The 14,051-nt window shown below is 43.0% G+C and overlaps 1 protein-coding gene across 2 annotated transcripts in view; it reads right to left on the bottom strand.

Annotated features, from left to right (window-relative positions):
* Positions 1 to 283: 283 nt before the first annotated feature.
* spryd3 (SPRY domain containing 3) overlaps positions 284 to 14,051 on the bottom strand; it is a 76,106-nt gene continuing 62,338 nt past the window's right edge. For both annotated transcript variants that reach the window (XM_085260195.1, XM_085260194.1), the window contains 3 exons: positions 10,339 to 10,458; positions 8,992 to 9,140; positions 284 to 1,552 (listed from right to left, as the gene is read on the bottom strand). In XM_085260195.1, the coding sequence (XP_085116321.1) occupies positions 1,418 to 1,552; positions 8,992 to 9,140; positions 10,339 to 10,458 (404 nt within the window). In that variant the 3' untranslated portion in view covers positions 284 to 1,417. The remainder of the gene's footprint in view (positions 1,553 to 8,991; positions 9,141 to 10,338; positions 10,459 to 14,051) is intronic.

Genomic DNA, 14,051 nt, shown 5'->3' on the forward strand with positions numbered 1-14,051 from the left:
CATTTTTCTTCTGACATGTCGCACAAACGGCAAATAAACATCAATATAGTTAATATTACATCACAAAGGGAGAGAAACTAGCAGATTGTTTCGAAAGATATCACTCAAAACTTTGAGGGAAAGAAAATGAAGATGCTGAATAATTCTTCATGTAGTGGGCAAACATGCAGAAGGAGTACAAAAATATTACATTACAGTACAGTGTGATGCAATCGAATCCAACAGCCCTGCGCCTGATGCTTGTGTGTGAGGTTTGCAGAGTTGGCTTTTCCTTTCAGAGGTGTTTTATTTGTGGTTATTGTTAGGTTTGCGGTTATTGTTATGGCTGTAGTGTGTTGTGTCGCATCAGGCAGCATTTCACTGTTTATTTCTGTTATTTTGTCCACCCGCTGTGTGCATGTGTTCCCTTAACAGCTTCCCTTTCACATAAGTGCAACAAATCGCATTCCCTGAACTTCTGACATAGAAGATAAACTGAAAAGTATATTTCACAGATTCCTCATAGAAAATATACCTGACATGTTTTTTTATATATATTTTCATTTGTAATCTCACTACAAAACACTCAAAAAGCTCTTCGTCCGCTCTGAGGAAACGTCTGTGCTGCTCAGTGGCAGCGTCTTATGTTTGGTTGTGTTTACCGTACTTGCAATAATCCAGATTCAAAAAAACAAAAAGCAAAAAAATGAATGTTAATGCACGTCTGAGACAGATCCACTGCTGACTTGCAGCCAGCTCTGGGAGAGCAGCGAGCGAGGTGGGGCAACAGCAGGTCTCCGATCGCTCAGAGGAGGGCACCCTCACCCAGAGAGAGGATGAGGAGAGGTTGGGAAAGAGAGTGAGAGACACAAAGAAAAGGAGAGTGGCAAGGAGAGAGGAGGTGAAGAGGAGGGGGGGTGTCTATTCCCTGACACATAAACTGCGAACGAGCTCTGACTCGGCACAACTGTTGGCCTTGCTCTGCTTTGCTTGGGGTTGTGACAAATGAAATAAACTAAGTGTGCCAGACCTCATGAGACGGATTTAACAGCTCAGTATTACAGACACACACTGCATGCAGGAGGAGGTTAGAGGAGAGGACGACAGCAGTGCAGATTGCATACAATTAACAGTTAAATGTCTCTCTGGAGTTTCTCGCTTTGAGGTGCAGCCGTGTATTCCTGCAGCAAGTACTCTGTAACCTACACAGCCCACGTAGGACCTGTCACTGCTTCTTTACAGCCACGAGGCTGGCCGTCTGCCGTGACGGCTGTGAAATGTACAAGTCTTATAAATAAAAGTCGGGGAAGGAAGACGACAGCGATGTGCATGAGTGCAGCTGAAGTGAGTGCGTTCTGAGTGTTAGTAGCATGCTAGGCTACCGTTTGTGAGCTCTACAGCGCAGTCGGCTGTTTGCAAGGCGTCACGAGTCCCAGGCTCATCCGCTGAGGGGATGCAGGTCCACCTTCACCTTCTCGCCGCTGCTCAGCATCCCCACGGTGGGGTACAGGCCCCCAGGAGGGACGACCATCTCCCTCCGGCCCATGAGCTTCCCATTCCTCGTGAAAAACACCTGCAGGGCATCAAACAGTTAAAACACACACACACGTGAGCCTTTTGCTGATGGAGCGCTCGAATAATTGGTCGTGAAACGAAAGTCTTCACATAATCGCCGATAAATTTGAGAGCACGCCAGTTGTAAACAGGAATTATGTCCAGTTAGGAAATATCGTTAAACAAATGGGTGACAGGGTAATGTCTGGATTCTCGATTGGGGGGGGGGGGGGGGGGGGGGGGGGTCAGTGTTTACAGTACATGTCTGTACTAAATCAGCAAGTGATCAAACATTATCCAGCTGCTCTCAAAAGAACATCAACAAGCTTTTCAATCCTAATACCGAGGGCTTCTTTCCAAGTCTGAGAGCAAATACCGAAACACTAAACCAACAAGCAAAGTACTGGCGAGTTTGCGTCTTCTAAAAATCAGACTGAGTCACATATCAAACATTTACTGTACCACCCACTCGAAAAAGAACGGCTTAGCCTATTTAATTAGAGATGAAGGCTGAGGGAAACATACTTCGTTAGCCTGAACAACAGCGGCGTGGCGGTGCAGTGTAACGTTAAGGAGCGGTGCACTGAGACTTAAACGTGTCCTGCTGAGTAAACACTGACAGATCCATGGATTACGCCGTTCTATTCTCACCCACTTGCGTTTTCCGTGCTCACACCCGCTCGGTGACCTCTCGGCCTCCGCTTGCACAACGGTGCAGGCGAGCGAGCCGAGCAGCTACGAGTCAAGACAGAGTAAAGAACTGCAGTAATTAAAACAATAAAAAAAACAACAGTTGGAACATGAAGTGGTTAGATGGTTAGAGTGTACAGAGAGCTGCTGGGTGCACATTACAGTGAGGCGTGGTGAGACGGCGCACGCGTGTGGGTTGCAATATGCAGGCCGCGGCGATGGCTCCCACAGGAGCCGTGTTACACACGAATATGAAAGTAATCATTGTGAGGCAAGTCGCTGCGGTTTCTGCTGTTGTAAGTAATATAAAATAATGACCGAGATCCCGCTGCGAAGTGCGCTCCGTGAAGAGCTGCCAGAAAATAAATAGGTTAAAGGTACCTCGAGGAGTTTTTTGAACGCTGAGGAGAGATATTTTTCTCCTCAGGAATGTTTTCTAACGGTTCTCTCTTGGTTCACACTGCTCGACTGATCAACAGGTGGCGCTAATGCAGCAAGGAAAGCATCAATGTGCCATCATTTCTCTATAATCTCATCCTGAAGGATGTCTTAATTCCTTAGATGCACTCAGAGGGGAGAGGAACCAAAACAGAACACGACCATCATCGAGATGGTGTACTGAGATGGAGTCGCAGGTTAGAGGTTGAGCAGCCAGATTCATACAACACAAACGAGGGACAAAGAGGACGTTTTGGTGGGACAACGTGAGACGTGCTGTTACGGTTCCAGGGCTTTTTGCAGGAGTTTCTTGTGTGATGGTGGAGACTACAGGAAATGAGGAACACCTGGCAAGTGCTCGGGGCTCAAATCACACCCCGTCTCCGCTCCTGTGACGGTGTCTGTGCCGTCTACTGCCGCAGCACCACTGTTTTCTTGATTTGGTTTTGCACATACATCTCCTCCATGCACCGCCTTACACCGCTGACCAGATGTTTACACATCATGATTGTTGCTAGGTTTAATAAACCTTTGGTAATCCTTATTAAAAAAGACGAGTCTAACAAAAAAATAAAAATTCTTTGGATACAGGGAAAACGTAAACGTTTGTACCCAGAAACAAAAACTGACATATTAGATGCTTTAACTATTTAACAGACTTGCATTTATGCCATAGTGATGCTCCTCCTTGAAGTGAGCATCATTTATCTTGATGAAAAAGCCTTGTTGTTGCCAGATGTGAGAGGGGAATTAACAAACTCCTTTGAGCTCATAAGATAGCAACAGCAACTTTAAATAACCACTTGTTAGTACCATTTCTAATCGTGCAACATACTGATCCTTAAGCTGTTTTGCTACAGCAGCAGAAGACCACGCAGGGTGTACTCCTGTCAACTGAGAACAGGAATCTAAGGCAACAGTTCACACAGGCTCACAAAAAGTAGACAACAGAAACATCACCTGGTCTGATGAGCCTTGATTTCTGCATTTGGATGGATGGGTCAGAATTTGGCAAAAGCAACATGAAATCAATCCTGCCTCTTATCAGCGGTTCAGGCTGATGCTGTAATGGTGGAGACACCACAGCCGACCTGAACGTTGTTGCATTCCATCATGACCACAGCGTACCCATCGTCTGCGTCTACTTCCTGCAGGATGATGTATTACAAAGCTCGGGACAATGAGTTCACTGTACTCAGATGGCCTCCGCAGTCACCAGTTCTCAATCCAATACAGCACATTTGAGATGTGGTAGAATGGGAGATTCGCATCATGGATGTGCAACCAAACAAAACTGCAGCATCTGCGTGACGTTATCATGTCTGTATGGACCAACATCTCCCAGGAATGCATGAAGAATTGGGGCAGCTTTGAAAGGACAACCTGACGAGATTTACGCAACAAAGTGGCAGATGAGTGTATTTCTGGGTCTTTTCTGTCTCTTAGTCGTCTTTGCGCCACCCATTTCTAGTAAAATGTGTTCAAACTTTTAAAAATAGAACCAATCAAAATGTGGGACATTTTTTCTGTATCAATCCCACATAAAATGGGACATTGAGTCAGGAACAGGAGAGTGAAGGGCAGAGGAGACGAGGAGGATTACATTCGAGAAGAAAATACAGGACATATGCTTTAACTCTTATAATATGTAAACCTGCTCTGCATTTTTTAAGCTTCACGGATATACACGCTGAAGTCCTCGGGGTAGGTTTTAACAAAATATGCACAGAAATTTCTGTTTATAAGAGTTCACCAACAATCAACAATCCAAAACACTACACATGATTTGTGCCTCGGTTACTTAAAGAAAATTCTCCAAAGCTGTATTCAATTATTATACAGAGAGAAGAATAGCCTGAGGGTCTGAAAAGTGCACCTAATGTATATTTAAATAAACTTGCATTCTTTCCAGTGGCCAGCAGGTGGTGACTCTTCTAGTGGCAAAAAGAAGTTTGTGTAGTCTTAATTCTCATTTGCTTTATGGGTTTGTTAAACACTTTGCTGAAATTTTTGTGGTCTCAATCACTAGTTCACTTCCCCCACCGCTCCACGTATTTATTCCCCTTGTTTCACCTCCTTTTTTTCCATCTCATTGTCCGCTACCCAAAAACTGAGAGCCACTGATTTATGCTAAATTAGAGTGATTCCCAGATGGCAAGCAGGGCCGCCAGGGCTGATAGCAAAATGTAAAGAAGTCGCACACACACAATAAAAAGCAATCTATATGTTATTTTCATGGACTTGAATACTCATTTTTTGTTGGAAGCATATTTTGTGTCTGTAGCACATATGATGTTCAGACTATTCACCAGGGAAAAGTCAGCTAAGCAAGGAAGCAGCTCTTTAAAGAAGTGGCAGCTGCCATTTTTACCTTTTTTTAAAAAAAAACCTAACTGATACGGCTCGAGCAGGGGCTGCTGTGATTTTGCCTTTGTGGGTGTGTCTTCAACTCTTCCCAGCCTTAGGTGCCACCTTTCTATGTAGCTGATTCTCCTCAGCAATTAGGCCAGAGTACTCAAGGCCAGGGAGGGGAGCGCTCCGGTGCCAAGGACACAGGAAGGGAATAGCACTTATGTGGGTTCCAGCACATGTGTGGATTCCGGGCAACGAGAGGTCGAACAAACTGGTAAAAGTCACGATCAAAAAAGCTCACACAGAATTAAATATTAAATTATCCATAAGGACAAAGATGGAGAGTGTCAACTTAACTGGGACAGCAGTACAACAGGGAGGAATTTATACTCAGTGCAAAATAAAATTTTTGTAATATCAAGAAACATAGTGATCAATAGAAGAGTCAAACTCGTAATTAGCAGACTCTGGACTGGACATAGAGACTACTTTATTCATGATAAGAAAACATCAGTAAAGCATTTTTTCATTATGAAGCAAATTCATTAAAGAAAAGAAAGAAATGTTATGGAAAGAGAGATTAGGTCAAAAACACAATGTAGAAAGTCTACTGAAGTGGACGGCAGAGTTATTATAGTTTTGTATTTTGTAGTTTTGTATATTGAAGAAAACCAGTGAAGATCTGTCTTATAGACATCCAAAGCCTCAATCACAAGATCCATCAATCCCCAATTAGTTTGTAATAACAAAAATCAGAAATCCCAGAACATTTCCTCTATAATTTTAGTTTTTTTTATTTGTATTTTCAAGTTCACAAAACTGTTTCAGTTTTTTTTTTTTCAACGGTCTAGTTTAGTAGTTTAGTTTAACCATAATAACTTTGGCAGGGCGGCAGTGGTTCAGGAGGAGCTGTAATACTGAGCAACCTCAAAATAGCAGAGAAGTGGAGAATCCTTCATTTTTGGTGACAACCACCAAAGAAGAGGAGGCAGCAATGCACCAAAAGAAGACAAAGAAGGTCGTGGCGAGGAAGGTGGCAATAAAGAAAAGGCTGGGGAAGAAGAAGGCGGCGAAGAATAAGGGAACCCCACAGGAGGCAGATCAATCACTCGCCTCAGAGTTGAGAAAAGCTTTCATTTTACTGACCTTTCATGGTTTTTGGAGAACAAGAGCCAATTTACTTTAAAGGAATTGCACTACCCACACCCATCCACACTTATTAGGGGCCCGGGTCAAAGGGGGAGCAGCCTGAGCACAGAAGCCCAGCTAATCTTTCAAGCGTGCCCTTGGTCTAACCCGGGCCTTCTCCAGGTAGGACATGCCCAAACGACCTCAACTGAGTCCTTTTGATGTTTAGGAGTAGCGGTTCTATTCTTAGCCTCTCTCTGCTTGCATGTCTAAACTCCTTACCCCATCTCTAAGAGATAGGCCAACCAACCTAAGAAGAAAGCCTATTTCCTCAACTTGTATCCACCATCTCATTCTTTCGGTCACTACCTAGCCTTTTCCTCAGCCGGAAAAAGGATGAAGTGCCCGGGTCGTGGACGAGTTGCTTTCCGACTGGAGGATTTTAAGTACCTCGGTTTCTTGTAAATAGAAAAAAGAAAATCAATATTTGCAGTGGCCACCATCTAATTTATAATCAGTTATCTTCAATATAGACGAGCATTTTTCAGTGTATAAGAGGGTAGGTTGTTTGTTCCTCTAGCATCTTGGAGAGTTTGTCACAACTCTTCTGAAGTTTTAGTTTGTCTCAGCATTTTCTGCGTCTTCATGTAATCCATTTGGAGCCAAACTATCTGCTGCAGCTCTCTCTGCCTCTCGTGATGCTGCCAAAAGATCGATTTTTATGACTCGGGATCTGCACTTACATAAGGAATTTGGGACAGGAAGTCCTGCCACAAGTCTAGCTAGTGAGAGGTCATGCGTTATCTCAAAGATGGTCACCACCTCAGTGTTCACATTTACACATTCAGTTGGTTTCCCATAGTGGCTGGTTGACATGTGAAATCAGACGCAAACAAGTATATACCGCCTTCTTAATTCCCAGAATCAACATTAATTTAGATCTTACTGCAACAATGCTGACTTTGGATACTTGTTCAGACTTCTATGGTTCTTGCTGGCAAGTGGAAAACATCATAGCTGTGATAAATCATGTATAGCAGCATGAATGCTCAGGCAATCACAGGCACAATACCAAGCTTTTGCAGCAGAGCTCATGATCTAAAAACTCCTCCCAGCACCCACGGTCATCTTCCATTACTGTACTTAAGGATGTCTGCAGGTATAAACAAGTTCAATTTAACACTTTAGGGCATTTAAGAGCAAACTTGAGAAGAAAATACAGAAGTGGAAAAAGAAAGTGGAAAATATACTCTGTACAAGTACACACATGGATGTGAGATAAAAGTAAAAAGGGTAAATTACAATATTTGTAAGAACGTAATATGAAATGTTTATTGATTGTTTATTAAAGTGAAGCGAAAAACTGTAAAAGCACTAAATGAGCCTGTTGTTCCATTGAATTGCAGGCTCAAATCAAGCTAGTTAATGTCTATGTGCAAAGGTCTTGACCTGTACTTCATTTATTATTTGTTTAACCAGGAAGTGAAACTCTTTGGATTAATAATCTCTTTTGCAAGAATTTAATGGGCTGATAGAGGCAGCTTTAACCTAACATGTTAGTCAATAGTCGGAGAAACCAGAGCACGAGAAGTGCTCCTCAAAGATCCCAAAAACTTGATTCTGTTCATCTGGACGTAGGAGAAACATTTCGTCACTCATCCAAGTGACTTCTTCAGTGTCAGCTGACTGCAGGTTTCCCCAACCTTATAAACAGTACATTCGCTCAATGACTGAAACTAGCACCACTGACGAACAACGGGCTGTGAGGTCAGTTTTGATATGCAAATTGTCATGACCACTGATCAACAACCACAGATTAATGGCATATGAAATACTCCTGAAACACGGAGACACATTTTCTCTAAACATTGTCTCTGTGGCTTTTAAACCCCAAAACACACTGTACCAAAAATTGGTCCACCCCAAGGATCGGGTCCCCCCGACACAAACAGCGTAGCATAGAGTACGCTGTTAAGTGCCAGGAGAATTGCCGTGATTTATACATCGGGGAAACCAAACAACCTCTGGCTAAGCGGATGGCACTACACAGAAGAGCTACCTCGTCAGGCCAGGACTCTGCAGTCTATTTACACCTACAGGACAGTGGACACTCTGAGCGCACACATCATGGACAGGGAGGAACGCTGGTTTGAGCGGAGAGTCAAGGAAAAGGGAAAGACCATCTCTGAATCGAGGAGTGGGCCTAAGGGTACATCTTTCGCCATCTTACAATGCTGTGATTGCAGCCATTCCCCAACTCATGGCCATTGGTCAATTGTCATTGATCAGTGGCTGTTGATCAAAGGTCATGACAATTTGCATATTAATGATCAAGAAACTGACCTCACAGCCCATTCTTCGTCAGTGGTGCTAGTTTCAGTCATTGAGCAAATGTACTGTTTATAAGGTTGGGGAAACCTGCAGTCAGCTCAGACTGAATGAGTGATAAAACATTTCTCCCACTGCAAACGCTACTTCCAGATGAACAGAATCAATTTTTGGGATTCCCTTACCTGGATGATTGAGCATGCATCAAGACTCCTCAAAGAAGAGCTCTAAAAACACTTCAATCACCAAAACCTCGGTACAATCCTCGGGGATGTTACTACTTAAACTGCTCCAAAAGGTACCGGAAAAAAAACGCGAAAGCTTTTTGTTGCACCTGCATCAGCACAGAGCTCTGCTATTCTATCTGTTCTTCACAAGAAGTATCACTGGGGTTCATTAACCAAGGGCAGCACTGAATATCCCCCCCGCCCCAGGCCAAAGACCCTGAACACACATACCTCACCTTACATATATACAGCAAAAATTAAACAAGGTTGTGTTGTGTTTAAAACTGTTCCTCACCGTGACCTTCCTGCCCTCCTGTTCCTGTTCTCCCGCCTCCTCTCCATCCTCCCCCTCCTCCTCCTCCGCCTCGTCATTCAGGTACAGAACATTCTGGACGCTGGCGTGACCTGGGCGGATGTCCAGTCGATCCCAGTCATCTGTGTCCCCTGACGACAAAGCACACACTGTGGGGTTAAGAAGAGGCTGCAGCTTGCTGTACTTCACAGTCATTCCCTAATAAAACCTAAGGTCAGGTAACACAGTGTGATGAGACAGATATGGTTAGATGACATAAGCTGCTGTCTGAGGCCACTTGTAAGTTTGAACATTATTTCTTTCACGTGCAACACATTCCTTAATAGCAGTAAATACAAAAATCCTGGGAAACTGAACAAAATGTAAATAAAAATTAAATGCAAAGTTTAGAAAAAAGAATAATTTGATATTTTTTACATGAAAATGGTACAGTAAGAAGAACTGAGAATATAACAAAATATAGAAGTTGTAAAACTAATAACAGCAGAAATCTTATAATGTTTGAAATTAAATTGCAAAAGATCAACAGTGTGATAGGGTGCAAAAACAGACACAAAGAGGGGTTCACCATTCAAACCTGTGTGGGAAAATAATCTAATATGGGATTTCATCAGCAGCAGTTCATAATATCATTAAAAGATTCAGTCAACATGAATCTCTGTCTGCCAAACAGTTACACTAACTGGCTGAGATCCTGAGCCCCTTAAAGCAGCGGTCCCCAACCCCCGGGCCGCGGACCAGTACCGGTCCGTGAGTCATTTGGTACCGGGCCACGAGAGTAGAGGCTCAGGTGTGAAATGTATGGTTTTCAGGGTTTTTATCAGTTTTCAGCGTTATTTTGTTATCGTTTTTATCGTTAACGCGGTTTTCCTGGGTCTTTTCACGTGTGTTATGAATAAATCTTCTTTTTTTCGGTACCGGTACTAGTTTTATTTTGTTGTATTTATCCGCGACACCTTAAAGGCCGGTCTGTGAAAATATTGTCGGGCATAAACTGGTCAGTGGCGCAAAAAAGGTTGGAGACCGCTGCCTTAAAACATCAAAAACAGATCTGATTCTGTAGTGGCAATAAGTGCATTTGTTCGTGCATTCTGTTACCTAAAAAATGCACGAAATTGGAATGTTTAAGACTGGAACAGGTACACGACTGTGAACCAGTCGCCTTCTGCACGCCTGATTCTTGCCCTTAAGAAATACTGTCAAGCAATTGTTTCACTAGTTTATTTAAATAACCAGCTTAGATGACGGCATCGATACAATCACGGAGGTGTGTTCAGGACAAACAAACCTCTTTAATGAGTGACAGTGTAATTGCAGCTTTCCTCTCACCTTCCCCGTCCAGGATGTAGTCTCGTGGGAACATGATGCCGCAGCCCATGATGTCGCCTTTGAAGCAGCGAGGACCAAAAGCATCTCCGACTCCGCTGCCGTGAAAGATCTTTCCATCATCTATGAGAGAGTGAGAGAAATAAACTGTAAGCTATCCATTTAACCAGTTTATTAAGAATTTGTTCCTCTGTTTATTTGTGCTCAGGATTTCTGCAGGATTAATTACACTGAACTTTTTTTTCAAACCACAATCATTATGACAAATTATGAAAGCATGACGTGAAACCAGCACCAACAATACAGCCTATAATTATTTCTTACATAATATTCTAGCAGTTTCCTGCAGTATCCAGCACTTTCTAAACATTTAAATAAATTAACGTGACTCGAACCGTGACGGGTAACTCATTAAAAAGCAATAAATACTGCACAATCACTTAAATCTAAGCAAAAAACTGACACTAGTAGCAGCAGGAGTAATAGTAGCAAAGGTACTTTTAGCGTCTCTGGCTTTGTTACTCCAACCCTTAAACATGCAAGCTGCAGCTTGTAACATGATTTTAGCTTCCTTCACACACCAGACAAGTTTAAGTAACCCAAAGAAACAACCACTAATGAGCATACATGAGCACTTGCTCTCAAATGTATCTCCAACTTTCACTTGTGGACACCGCCACAGTTTGCAATCCCTTGTAAATAACTTTTGTGTGACGCATCCTGACAGGGCTGACTGCAGCAGTTCATTGGTGAAATGCTTTTAATTTGTAGGTGTTTAATGAAGAAGTATTTGTAACATAGGCAACAAAGTTTCAAGCTGTAAGGCTGAACTTGAGTGAACTGGACCGCAGTGTTTCTTTTAATGTGTTTACCACAGAGGCCAACGTGTGCACATCCAGCGTAGCGCTAACATACAGGACATCCTGACATTCCAGCAGGATGATGATGTGTAAAGGCGGAAAAAAAACCAGCCACTACTAAAAACACTTTTCTCAAAAGAAGGGGGAAAAAAAGGCATCAACAACATCTAAAGGAAATCACCAAAACAACACACACTACAGTTTCGAGCGACAATGGAAAAACGGGGCAAAAGAAAAACATTGCAGAGGTAGCCTGCAGACAAGCTTTCCTCAAGTGAAGCGGCGTGGCTGCTGCTGGTAAATATTTATGGAGTTGTCATGGGACCCGTCCCCGGCTCAGGATACTGTTTAAACAATCTCTATCTGAGCACCGGGAGGCAGACAGAGACACTGTATCATTACGGCTCCCATGCGGGCCCTTGTCACAACACCACACACTAGGCAAACAGTGGAGCCACGCCGGCATGAGGCGCAGCACAGCTAAAAATAGACGAGCAGGGCTTTGGAGAGCGACAAGGACTGGCGCTAGAGGTGAGCTCGGGTGTGCAAGTCCAGGTTTGGGGCCCACGGTTGGAGCTAGCTGACTGGGAGAGGAAAGGTAGGAAGAGCCTGGCAGAGCATCAAGGGCTGTGGCTGGAGGGATGTTTCCTACAGCAAATTATATATTCTTGCTCACAGTTTGCTGGCAGTTAGTAGATTTGCTATTGCACATCCACAAGAAACATAAAAAAATAATGGAACTGCAGCAGACGCCAAGATATCATAATCTGGATACTTGTGAACTTTATGTGGATGTGTTGTAAGGACAAACATGTTGAAATAAAACAATGAACTCGGCTGGGCGCCATTTGGAAAAATTCTGACTTTCAAAGTCATCGGATCCCAGTGTAACTGCAGCCATTTAAGTTCAAAAATCTACCCAGTGAATTTAAGCATCTCCTCATAATTATCATGAAGGTTTAACAAAAGCAGCCCCATAAATCAACACTCACACCTTTCTCATATCCTCAGTCCAGTTCTTCTCCATAGAGTCTTACACCTGTGTAACAATCGTTGACCTGTGACACACCTTAAGGTCAAGGTCACTGAGACTCATACCCGTGTGGTATGAATTTGAAACTCCTACGTCAATCTCATTCTCAAGTTATTGCATTCATAAACTTGGATGTCCACGCTGCCTGGCCACCCGCCCGCCCAGCAGAGTGATGGCAAAACCCCATGAGGCTTTTACGGCTGTAGTGTAAAAACCATAATCAACATGACCATCACTCTTACTATATTTTCCACATATTTGCCCCCCAAAAAGCTCTGCTGCAAAAAATACAGGTGCTCAAAAGTACTGCAATCAGAATTAGTTACTGTGAGCAAATTTAAAGGCTCTGGTTGTTCAGGTAACCATTAAACGCATTTACTGTCCCCTCATTTGCCAACCAGCTGCACCCATTGGTAGTTCATCAAACTCTTGGAATGAAAAGTTGAACCTACTTTGCGTCATCAGCAGTTATGTCACATGACCTTGGTTGAAGCCGCTCAATGTCACTGAGTTTGTTTGCACCTTACTTTCGCTGCATGGAGTAAACCACTATTTATTTTACTGGCCATAACAAACGTCTTTTTCCGTGGTCTGTGGTCGCTTGTACTGTGTGTCATTGTATTTGTGTGACTGTTTACGTTTGTCATTGTTAAAAGATCTTTTCATCAGGTCACTCTTGAAAAAGTGACTTTTACACAGATAAAAATAATAAAAATAATAGACATATAACTATTACCTATATTTGCCCATATTAGTGTTCAGTTTTTCAGGTATCTGATATTTCTTATTGACCTCTGAAGTGACTGTTGATGTTTTTTGTTTTTCCTTTCTTCAGCTATGAGGTTCAATTTCCTGCGGGATCTGCACACGGGCAACTCTATTGATGGCCTGATGAATGATAAAATGCTTTTTGGTTTCACTAAAACTAACGATGCTCACATCCCTTTTATTGGCCTTTAATATATTTGCTTTTAACCAGTTCAAAGCTAATTTATGGTGGGTGTAAGTGGAAGTTAATGACCCTTAAAGGGGACCTCATCTGCTCATTTCCAGTTCCATGTTTTTATTCCTGGATTCTTAAAGAGTAGCTTTGGATGATTCACGGTTCAAAATGATTATTTATTTTATAGCGGGCCTTTCACTGCATCTGCTGTGTTTTAGTGCAAAAGAGGATGAAAACTGCTATACTGGAAAGGGGAAAAAAGGGCTGGAAAATAGGCAGTTTAAAATTAGCATAGAGGTGTTGACCAAGGAAGCTAAACGAAGCAGCAGATTGGTGATGCTGTTAAACTGGAAGTCTTGATAATAGATTTAGACTGTCAGTAGCTGTCATCACCACCAGGTGTTATATCTACAGCAAGAGCAACAAGAGGGTGAAAAATGGATCTGGGCTCAGGGTTTGGCGCTGGGCCCTCAGAAGGAGAGCTCAGGCTCTGTGGCTCCTGAGCGACTAAGAGCGCCTGGCTGACGACCGAGACCAGCTGGGAAGAGAAAAACTTTCTGGTAACACTAGAGTTTGCCCGGAAAAGAGCGGGCTTCCCTGCCCAGGGAACAATGACTTCACTGATTCCAAAAACATGAAAAATTAAACCTAAATATTTATGTTCTTTCGTGATCCCACACATGCATGTGCACATGCTGCTAAAAATGTACTTCAAATTCCATTTGCAGATGCCGTGTGGGTTTATCACAAACAAAATGCGATAAGCCCACATGGCATCTGCCGTGTGTTAAAACCGCATGGCAGATGCCGTGTGATGATGATATATGATATGACATACATCCTGGGTTCATTTTCCAGTGAGGCCCCAGTTGATGCATAT

Source organism: Mchenga conophoros, linkage group LG20, assembly GCF_057382185.1.
Source record: "Mchenga conophoros isolate Kocher_MC1m ecotype Shallow Benthic linkage group LG20, M_conophoros_male_GT1.1, whole genome shotgun sequence".
Lineage (NCBI taxonomy): Eukaryota > Metazoa > Chordata > Actinopteri > Cichliformes > Cichlidae > Mchenga > Mchenga conophoros.